Genomic DNA, 11,826 nt, shown 5'->3' on the forward strand with positions numbered 1-11,826 from the left:
ACAGTCCATGAACTAAAATGAGTGGTAGGGAGTTTGGGATTTGCTCTCACAGCAAACTCCATCTCTGCACTTGGGTCAGCATAAGTGGTGGACTGACCCCTGGCAGCCAGCTCAGCTTGCTGCGTGCAGGGTCTGGAGATGTGGCAGCAGAGTTGCCTGAGGCTTTGCTTGAGAAGCAGATATGTTCTTTTGGGTCATTCCCTGTAGACTGTATAAAATCAGCTGAACTGCTCCACCTGACAGTGCATAGAATTGCAGAACAAGAATCAAATAACTAGTAAAGGAAAAATTGGGGAAATAAGATTCTAACAAAATCCTCTGATGTAATTAAAGGGAAAGTCAATATATAGAACATGTAAAATGTCGTATTTTTAATTCTGTTGCGCTATTTAAATTTATAGCTGCAGAGATATTGGAAAAAATTAACTGGCTAACATAAGTGGTAATTCTGTAAAGCCAGTTAACTGGGTTGAAATATATCACAAATGTGTTGCTTAGTCACGTTTTCAGTAACGTGGACAACTGGAAGACTGCTGGGAAAACATTCCGTTTCAACTGTCAAAACACATTTTTCATCTAATTGAAGCAGGTGACCAGTGAAATTTAAAAATTCTGTGCATCTGATAGTACAGTGAGATTTCTAACCCCCCCACAAAATGTCACACTTATATGTTGGTTGACTAACAACTTCTCAGGCTAAAGATACCACACATTTAGGAATAAAAATAAATGTCTTCTCTACCATATTTTCAAGTCAACTTTTTTCTCTTGGCAGTTCAGAAATAAAATCAGTTGTGTCATGAAATGCTTTTGTGGCAGCAGTCAACAAAAGTGAACACCAATACTGATACTGACCCATGAATTGGCAGTCAGAGCTAGGGTTATAGAGTTTAACTGATCTGAAATGGTTTCTGGGCAAACCTTCAGAGCAGCACCTTGTTTCTATCAAATAAAGCAATCGTGCTGCCTTTTTGCAGCCCCTGCTCATAAGGGTCTTCAGAACACACTGAGTTGATGATGTGCTCAAACCTCAGCCAGAGGTGGACAAGGCAGAAAATGTATTTTATGCTTCAGGCTGGAAATTACCTTCATGTTTGAGACTACCTATGTAAAGGGCTGGTCTGACTTGGATCAGAGCATGCTGGAGGTTTCTGTTTATTACTTGACTATTGTAATGTTTTAATAAAGGAAGGTTAGTCAATTAATCATACTGACGTGAAAAGCCCAGTTTGAAATCATCTGGAACGGTGATTTTTCTCTTAATAGAGTCTTTGTGGTTGAAGGACAGGTCTCCAGAACAGTAAGATCAGGGGAGGAAAGAATAACTTTCTAGGAAAAAATTCCTAACATAATTTACAAGGTTTATAAACTATAGAATGACTCAGCCGCAGAATGAAAGAGTGCCTGACTTTAAACTAGCGAAAAATGATGAACAGTGGCAGTAGAGATTAATAATCTGGGCACAAGTCAGTGTGATTTCAAGCTCAGGGATTTTTGTTAGGCTACTTGAGTGCCACCTGCACTGCTGTGCCTTGGCTGCTGTTAGCTGTGAGAGGAGGACGAGAGCCAGCACAGCAATGTCATGGTACAGTAGTTGTCATTGTGAAGCAGCATCTTTGTTTAGACATACCATCAGAATACACTGGAATTGTGCTGCAGGCCATTCAGGCTTCTGAACAGAATGTTGTATTTCAGTCCAGCTGTTTTACATAACTTCTGGTCCTGTGCAACCTCAAAAAAAAATAAAAGGGGAAATTTTGAGATTACATGTGTTAATAGCTGTTTCTTTTCTCTTTGGTAAAACACAGTTTGAAATATTTTCAGCAAAATACTAAAATGATGGTAATCTTAAAATCTCAGTTTTCTAACAATGTCAGTGATGTAGGCTAGATGTATATTTTTGGGACAGACTAAAGGACTGGTAGATGCAACTGTGTATCTAAATACATTCCAAGGAGATAAATGTATGTACATTTAGGTTTATACAGATTTTTATACCTATCATGACATCTATTGCACTGTTGATGAAAAAAGTGTGTAGGCATGTATTGCTAGTTCAGTTGTGTCCCTTCTGGTTTCTATGTTCCTTTCCCATCTTTTAGGCCATTTAGGTATTTCCAACTCCATAAATTCTATGCGGATTTTGTTTGACATGTGAGTTTCCCCTTCCCTCCCACCCTGGCTCTCCTTCCCAAGTGCCCTGTGTAGTTAGGGCTGATGGATGATGGCAGGTACCATCTTCATGACAGAATCCATAGCCTTCCCCCTTCCTTACTACTAGCACAGTTTCTCCTGAGAAGGCTGTAAAGAGAAGGCATACATAGCCAGGGTGTTCCTTGTAAATGAAACTAATTTCAGGATTTCTGTAAATAGGACACACTTGATATCCAGACTGCATTTTACATGCATTTGACCGAGTTGTCTCTCATAGTTTTCTTGAATTTGTAATAGACCATGTGAGCTGCACAGTGCTGTGTATGTTTCTAAACTGAAAACTAATTTTTCCCTTCTTTTCAGCCATTTCAGTCAAGGCAGAAGCACCTGACTTTGGAGGAACTGTTTGGAACTTCTGTACAAAAGGAACAGCCTGCAGCTCCCTATCCCAACCCAGAGAGAATGGAGAAGCTGCAGACAGACACATCTGCCAGAGAGCAGCACAGTTTGCTTTTGCCTTTTTCCTTTGACCAGTCACCAGTAATGCAACAATCACTAGGGAAATGTGAAAGCCCGAGCGTTAAAACCAGTGCCAATCAGCAGGACTGTTTAACACCTATGCTAATACCTCCAGCTTCAGTTTCCCAGCCTGATATCAAAAATGTTTCAAGCTATTCAGTTCATTTAAGCCCTGTTCTTAATTCAGCCTCAACAATGGATGCTGCCCCTGCTCAGATGCTTCCTGGCCTGAAACAAAGCAACAGTATAATGCAAGTTATGCAGCAAACTGCCAAGCCAATATCCCCACTAGTGAATCAGCCGCCGTCTGAAGTGAGCCAGAATCTGATGGCTGGTCAAAGCCAGCTCATAGCACCCTTGACAACAGCAAATACAGGAACTGTCTCAAATACATCTCATACTAGTGTTGATCTTCTCCAGAAACTCAGGTTGACCCCACAGCATGACCAAATGCAGCAGCAGTCTCTCACTAAGACTCCCTTAACACCCAACATCTCTGCCTCGGTTGGCCAACTTGCAACACCAGAAAGCTTCAAAGAATCTCACAGTAAGCCATCAGCCTTGAACAGCAAGATAATCTCTCCCCTTCAGGTATTCTGTGGGCTTTGATATCCATGAAGCTTGAGACTGTTTTTAGACTACATGTATTTTTCCCTTGGAAAATGTGCTGTTATATATTAGCCTTTTAAAACTAATGAAGGACTTCCACTGTGTGATATTGATTGAATTGCTAAGTTAGAAATCCAATTCCATTAGTTTTATGTCATTAGCATCTGCTATCAGTGACAGACCTGTCTGTAGAGGAGGAGGTTTTTCAAACTGGTGCTGTCTGTGGATGAGTAAGTCCTAAAGAATTCATCTGTACTTGTGTCAGAAAAGTGCTGCTCAGAGCTGGTGATGTGATAAGGGAGAGAAGGTTACAGGCTGGTCAGTGTATGAGAGTTGATGCTGTAGAATTCCAGCCTGTACCTTATTTGAGGGTACAAAGTTAACAGTTTTTACTGGTTGTGTTGCTTTGGGTGTTTTGTACTCCTTCGATTTTAACCCCTTTCTGCTAGGGATACCTGTGTGCTACACTGAGATGTAGCTTTATAGGTTTGCTGTAATATTGAAAGCATAAAACATAAATTCAGATATTTTCTCATTTTCCAACTTCCCATTGATTATATCAGTTTTACAGAATTTATCAGATTATATCCAAAATCTGTTGATATTTCCATTTTTGTGCTTCCTTAAAAACAGAGAACCACCCCTGCACATCGATCTGTGGATGGTAACTTTGCTTTTTTTTTCTTTAACTTAGCCTGTACAACAAAACAAGGAATCAGAAGTATTTCCACAGCCGAAGACTTTGTCTAAAGCAAGTCAAGTAAGTAAATAAGTACCTTTGCTAGTTATTGACTGGGCTTTCTTAGAAAGTTAAAAAAATATCGGTGGTACACAGTTGATATCTCAAATAGTCATTGCCCACTGAGCTGTTAGGAAGCAGAAACAAGCTGTACTTAAGGGAGTTTCTGTCAATGAGTGCACTGCTCTGGTGTGCAGTGCCTCTTACTGTTTGTTCTAACATGGAAATGAGAGCACATTTTTGATTTGCAGCCTTGCAAGGAGTTTGCACTGTTTGAACTGTTTTGGTGGGTTTTTTTTAATGTAGCAAGCAATCAGTGCTAATGCTGTAATATTGTAGTAAGGTCTGCTGAGCCTTAGCCCAACCTTAAGTACCCCAGAGGCATAAAATGCAATCCTTGCCCTGTTTTCCTGAGATACCTTGTGTTATATGCAAAGACACTAAGCAAAAAAAAAAAAAAAAAAAAAAAAAAAGGAAGATGGAGGAAGGAAAGAGTAGCAAGCAATTATTACTGCAAAACTTTCTAATAGCAAGTTTCAGTGATCTGAATACAGATTTAACATTGTTACAACTGCCTTGGGTAACAGTTCTGTATAATGTCAGTTTTAAATTTCAGGTTGCAGTTAAAAAAACTGGTAATAGTCAAGTCTTCAAGAATTGTTTCTAATTACCTTTTTGTTATGTATTCTTTTCAGGATACCATCTGTAATTTAGTTCTAATTTTCCTTTACCCACCCCCTCCCTGTTCAAATCTCTTAAATTGCCTCATTCTTGTCGAACCTGCACTACATGAATTTCAGCAGCATGCCCAGATCTAGTTGTGAAGGCAGTAAAAATGGTCCTACTTAGACTAAAATGCTGGTTTAGCTACAACCTGCTATACAATAAGCTATACTGTCTGTTCATGATCCAGTTAGTAAATAATTACCTAATGAAAAGCATTTTATATGGATTTGGGAATACTAAGAAATGTGTGCATGTTGTGTACTAAACTGTATTTGTTGGTATAAACACATTGTCTTCAGCTGAAATCCCATACTGCAAGTCTTCAGTTTCGACTACAACAAAATCAGTTTGTTTGTTCTGCTGTTGTTGATGTTATTATACACACATTAACTTTAGATGGTTTTGGAGGGTTATCCAAGGGAAACTCTTTCTGCTGATGTATCAAATATCTTTACTTATCATACTTAGTGTTGTTTTTATTTGGGTTGAGACTGGCTTGTTTATTTTCTTTTATGTTTCCCCATGTTGGTCACTTTGGAAGCCTAAGTAAGATGTAGGTTATCATCCTGAACAACGATTGCAGTTATTAGGAGATGTCAGAGTTTCTCAAAGCTGACATTTATTCATGTACACTTTATGCAAATATCATAGTGTTAAAATTTGCCATTTGTGTTTAAAAAAAAAAGTGGTAAAGGCAGTATGTGGGTTTTTGCAATGAAATGGAGACAGACCTGTAGAAGAATGAGGTGGGAAGATGGTCCTCAAAATATTTCTGTCCCACATCCCCCCAGGAGAAAACATACCTAGAATTAGAATATTTCAGTATACTCTAGTGCTTTAATTATAATTCATCTGTCTCTTTAGAAATGTTTGAGATACTTTACTCAAATTGTAAGTGTATTTGTGGGAGACCACAGAAGTAGGGGAGGAAGGAAGCAGGACTGGCCTTTCTGTAAACTAAGGAAAATAGTAATCTACAAAACACCTACATGCTCCTTTGATTACCTAGGCAAAAAGCTCATCTTTCATTCTCTGTGTTATGCTTCAGAAATTCTGGAAGGTATCAACCACATGAGTAGGAAGGGTACATACAAGAATGTTGAAGGCTGCTACCCTCTTCAGCTTTGAAAATGAGAATTCTTACTGATATTAATCTTCATAGATATTTCTTCATTAAGAGCATCTATTCTGTAATATGAGTGAATAATTGTGGCTGCCATTTATTTAACTTTCCCTATGCTCATCTCTCCAGGCTTTATTCCAGCCTTCACTCTTGCTGAACACAGTCATTTCTGTTCTTTTGCAGGTTGTACCTCCACAGTTTGTTACAGCCACGACAACAGTAACACCTTCAGTCCTCTTGTCTCCTAGTGTGTTTCAGCAATCAACTGCAAAAGCTGCTGAAGTGGAGAATAAAGCCAGTTCTTCTTCACCTTTAACACTTGGAACAACAGAAATTCAGACTATACCTCCTACTGTTCTCAGTAGATCTCAGCTTCAAGAAGCATTGATACATCTAATCAAGGTCCTGTCTTTACAGAACTCAGTTTCTGAGGGATGGGGTTCTGAGTGCGGTAGCCACCACTGAGAAATTCTGTACCCTTATAACTCTTTTTGCCCTGAAACATTGCAAGAGATGTTCTTTTCTGTTGGAAGAGGTGGATTACTCCACACTGTACACATAGTATGGCACAGCTTGCTCCTTTTGGTTGTCATGTGGAGGACTTAGAAGAGAGTACATGCACCGTGTCCTTTCATATCCATATGAATTTGTAGGCAAGTGAGGAGTAAGTCACCCTAGTGGGAGCTGGGATGGGGGGAGTTGATTTTGCTGTCTGTAAGTGCTCTGCTTACCCAAGGAAAGTTTCCTGGTTTTAGTTCCCTAGAACCTTTCCTCATCTTTACTTGAAGTATGTTGCTTTGAAATTGAAATTGCAAAGTTTCAGTCCTGCTATTTCTAGGGACTTAAAAGTTCAGTTGAGTTACAACTCTGATGTTGAGAGCAGCTGTGCGATGAGATTTTGACCTCTAATGTCACGGTGAAGTTGCCATGAATGACAAACAGTTCTTCTTTACCTCGGGATTGATTCTCTTGCCCACTCCATGCTGATCTTAGTAGAACTTACACACAAAATGCAAGTCTAAAAATAACAAACAATATCTTCCCAGTGATCAGGCTGTTGGGACTAAGAAGGGCCACTAAGATCTCCCCATCAGGGTGCCTGATTTATCTGTGTTCCATTTTGCACAGCCTTTTCCTGTATTGCTGTGTATGGTTTTTCTGAAAGACATAAACAAGCTTACTTGTAAGTCTTGCAGGTGAGCCCGAGTGCCAGTGGTCTGAGTGAGTACCTTAGAGAGCTGACAGGAATATTTGCCTCCAGTCTTTATATAGAGAGATAGATGAGTGAAGACCAAAGAGGTGTATCCTGCAGCACAGGAGTACTGACACGGCACTCCAAGCAGGACACCAAATTTGCTGTTCAGATCTTGTAAAAAGAAGCTGCCTGATCAGATACCAGTTTTGTAAACGTCTCATTTGAAGAAATTAGACTCAAGTATCTGTAAATATTTTCTGTAGATTAAACTGATTCGATTCCCAGTCATGCTCTGACCTAAGAATTCCTGTAGAACACACTGCAGTCCCTTTCAGGCTGGTCTGACAGACAGAAATAACATTACTTCTGACACTCAGACTTTATTTGGGAGCCTCTATACAGGATGGAATTTTTTATGTCTAGGACTATGGGTTGGACTCTGGAGGAAAGTAGAACGTGGCTAATGCTGATGTGGTGACTCCTGGTTGGTTTGTTTGTTTGTCTGAGCATCCAGTGTGCTTAGTGATTCCTTCAGCTGCCTTACCAGCTTCATGGTCTGTGCATGGTCTGTGTGGTGTTGCCTTTTGCCAAGTACCCAGCTAGTTCCTGTCTCTTGACTCTTGGATAGCTGGCACTGTAAGGAATCCTTATGCACAATTTAGTCCATGTGCACAGCTTAGGCATTAAATTAAACTTTTATAACATCTTTTTACTAATGTTTCTAATGTGTTTCTTTTTTCCTGCAGAATGATTCCCGTTTTCTCAGCACTATCCATGAGGTCTACTTGCAAGTCCTAGCCAAGAGTACAGACAACATGAAGCTATAATTGAAGCTGGATCTACTTAAAATCCATTTTAGAAACAATTATGCCTCATCTATAAAACTAATATTTTTGTAAAGAATATTTAGTTTTCAGTGTCTTGAATTTGAACCTGTTAGGAAATACTATTCTTTAAATACTTATGAAAGTAATGTTCTCAGAAGTGATCTAGGTTTTCACTGTGATCATCACCAGCAAACCTTTTTTTTTATTGGGGAGGGGACTTAAGTTGCATTTGAGCTCTCATTAGCATTAAGTGAATGTGCAAATGTTTGCTCTGGCTCTCATTCCTAGCTGTATTCACTAGTCAAGGATTACAGACTTGAAACTATTTGAACCAGCAAATACACAGTACAGTACACTACAGCACATAAGAACAAAATTCAGTTGTGGGAACCTAGTTCCTGTTTGAAGGACTAAGGAAAAGGAGAGCAAAATCTTTGATTAAGCTGGCAGGTATGGGGAAGGAAGGGATCTGGCAGCCAGGCCTTTGGAGCTAAATCTTCAGCAAAAGGTCCAAAAATGTGATTTGCTCAAACATTGACAGTCTGTGCCTAATGCACATAAATCCATCATTTCAATATTTCATTAATCTTGCTCTCTTCTGCATCGCTGACATTAGACAGGTACCACATAAGGCCATTTTCTCTAAAAAGGCAAAATTTGAAATATGCAAAATCCTCAGTGATTGTATTGTTATTTTTTTAAGGAACAGAGTAGTTCTGTTGCATGTTGAAGTTCTCTTATTTTAAATGTATAGTTAGGCGATGGCCTCTGGAAGATTCTCTTCCTGTTCAGCAGCATTTGATAACATCTAACTACTTTATTCCCTTTTAGCTTAAGGATGGACCACACATAGTTGGCTTTCATTCCTCAGTTGTGTTGGAACTGCAGTGTTGAAGACTATGCAGATGGGAAGCAAATGCATGCTTTTCTTTTGTTGCCCTTTCCCCAGATTGTTAGTGCTCACTTCATAGTCTGAAGGTTATCTAAAATGTTATCTCTTCTTATATGTGATTTAGTAAGTCAATGTTCACTAAGAATTTAACTGGATACTTTCCCATTTGAAATCAGAAAATTTCTAAGTATATTTTCTTATACTGCTATGTTGGTTTACCCATGGCTTGTATTTATTTCTTGAGGGATGTGAAGGTAATTAATAGGACTTCAGGTCCCAACTTTCTTGAGCAATAGTAATTTTAAAGGATACTTGTTCAGTAGAAGTGTTGGGTTATTGAGTAAAAAGATAATCCATAGTGAGTTATGATGCACTGCTTTGTTCTTTCCCTCAAGCACTATTGAAATATGAAGAAAAATGTTTGGCTTCTTACAACATATATGTATTTATATATATCCTAAGGATTAGTTCATGTTGACGTAGTCAAGGTGCATGGCCATTTCATTGGAAACTAGTAATTGAGCTTTAACTGTGACTTGTTCACAAATCAGTATGTTTTAAAGATAACAAATATTTACATTTTTATGCATTTGATCTATTTTAGGTTTTTTCTTAGCTTTTTAGTGGAAAATATATTTTGTTTAGCACTACCTGCCTTCTGAAAAGCTCTTCTCAGCCTTCAAATTCAGTGTTTCCAGTTAAAATATATAGTCTGTTAGAAAAACGTGCAAGATTCAGGGAAAGATGCTAATGTCATGCACATTCATCAAGAGATGTATTTGATTTAATGGTAGCATTTGAATTCAGCAATAGAAACTGAGCCTTGTTAAGGAAGATAGAAGCTTCCTCCATAAGTTCTAGAGTTATAATACTGTGTATGTACATAACCAGTGAGACTCAGATTTAAAGTCTAAGTGAAATTTTTTGTTGGGGTTTTTAGGAAAAGTGTCACTAAAAGGGACAAACCAATGAGCAGTTCTTCTGAATAAAAATGGACAGTCTAAACCAAATAGAGAGTTACTTTTATCTGGATTTTGCATAGATGAGCTCACAACTTCTCACTTTGTGTGGAGAGCTTCCAGTTTCCTCAAAGGAAGATTTGATAAGAGTTGATAAGAACAGCAGTGCTGGAAGCTGATAGTGCACATGGGTCCTGTTAGCTAAGTACAGTCATGTCCAAAAATTCTAGAAATGACAGGAAGGAGCTGTATTTTGAGTTCTTCAGCCATATACAGTTGGCAAAACTAAGACTACTTTGAGTATCTTTAACATGTTTCCAGCTGTCCAGGAGCCCTCACAAGCAGCTGACAGATCCTTATGTGGCTTTGGTTTTGTAGTGTACTGGTAGCAATAGATGGTTGGCTCACTCCCCTGCCCATAGTTTTCAGAATGAATGGGAGGAGAACCAGAGTGGAAATGGTAGTTCCAACAGCAAAGTGTTCATCTCGAACACGTGTGTGTGTGTGTGTGTGTGTGTGCTCTAACCTCTGTGGGACCCAGCCTAGGTGTCCTCAGCACACTGAGAGGTGTGACGAGTGCCAGGGTAGTACTTTAACAGATCATTTAACGAGAAGTTCGTTGTAAAACACAAGCTCAACTACAGTGTGAAATTTGAGTATTTTTTTTTAAATGTGGACTGTATTTAAAAGCTTTTTACCCCTAATTATTTTAGCTTTTTGTATAAATTGAAAATCAGCAGCTTGTTGGAGTGTTTGGATGTGACCCACATGTGGGGATAGCCAGTGTGTGTAGCAGGTTACCAGGGTCATCACAGGAAATGGCTGTGACCATTTTCAAGTGATTTCTTTCTTTTTTTTTTTTCTTTTTTTTAAACTACTGGCTTAATGGGGTTTTACCTGTTAGTTCTGAGAATTGAAAGATTATTAGACTATATTCCCCGAATTAATTCTTATCTAGGAATGTGCTTTGTGACTCATGTTAAGTCACTTTGGGGGGAAAAAAAAATCCAAACTCAAACCTAAAGTAAGACAGTTTAAAACCTAGAGCTGCTGAATTGTTCAGGAAAATCAAATTTCTCAGTTTTGTAGTTAGACTTTATCTGCTGTTATTTAACAATGCAAAGTTTGTATGCAAGGTGCCTAACAGCTATTAACTTTAGCAGCAGTGCAGCTTTCCAAATCAAATAAGATTTGCAGAATGACTGAATAAAGGTTAAAAAAACGTGATTCATCTTGATTTTATAGCAAATGTTTAATTCTGTGTATAAATACTCAATGTTATATTTCAACACTCACCTGCTGGATGTGTCTCATTTTTGCTTGCATTTCTAATTGCTTCATTTTGTTTTATTCCTGAAACCCATTATGCCATGTGTAGTCACTGATATAATTTCTGAAATATTTTAGGAAAAAGAAGAGACTTTAATTTGGGACTTCTTGTCTCTTCAAAGGATTCTAAATACATCAGCCACCGTTTTGCCAGGTATTTGGGTTGCTTTGTGCAGCATATCTTTACAGGAGGAATGTGTGCAATATGTATCACCTCAGTTTTGTCTGGCAATGTTACAAAAATGTTAAGATGCAATATCTTCCTTTCACCTGGAAAATTTGCAGTATCTGATTTGGTGGTGTATTTATTTCTGTCTACTCAGTGTATGGGCATATGGTTAGGGTTTTATGTACCTTATGTGCTTTTAGTAATTTCCAAGTTTTATCACTTCTGTGGATGCACCAGTTGTAGCCATTTGCATGTCCTTTCGATACCAAGACCATGGGGAGGGAAAGCTTCAGGAAAGATTTCTGGAAACCAGAATAATTGTCGGTTAATAAATGTAGATACTGCATCGTTAACGTTTTGGGATGGTATGGATTTTATAGCACCTATGTATGTTTGCAATTATTAAGTTATTGCATAAATGTTTAAGAATGAGCATTTTTTCATCCAAAATTTTGTATGTTTGCAAATATATTTTTGTAATAAAACTTCAAAACAAATGTTTCAACACCTCCTAAAACCTTTTTGTGTTTCCTTTTCTCTAGAGCTCTAGTGGCCTGCTGGGATAGTAAGTTCAGATTTTATTAA

At 38.3% G+C, this 11,826-nt stretch overlaps 1 protein-coding gene across 1 annotated transcript in view; it reads left to right on the forward strand.

The window, feature by feature from the left end:
* Positions 1-7,892, forward strand: part of DCP1A (decapping mRNA 1A) — a gene marked incomplete at its 5' end in the record, with an annotated part of 25,596 nt that extends 17,704 nt beyond the window's left edge. Inside the window, 4 exons of the mRNA XM_009078193.1 lie at positions 2,518-3,264; positions 3,977-4,042; positions 6,054-6,272; positions 7,812-7,892. Coding sequence (XP_009076441.1) covers positions 2,518-3,264; positions 3,977-4,042; positions 6,054-6,272; positions 7,812-7,892 — 1,113 coding nt within the window. The remainder of the gene's footprint in view (positions 1-2,517; positions 3,265-3,976; positions 4,043-6,053; positions 6,273-7,811) is intronic.
* Positions 7,893-11,826: the final 3,934 nt, after the last annotated feature.

Source organism: Acanthisitta chloris, unplaced genomic scaffold (assembly GCF_000695815.1).
Source record: "Acanthisitta chloris isolate BGI_N310 unplaced genomic scaffold, ASM69581v1 scaffold44007, whole genome shotgun sequence".
Lineage (NCBI taxonomy): Eukaryota > Metazoa > Chordata > Aves > Passeriformes > Acanthisittidae > Acanthisitta > Acanthisitta chloris.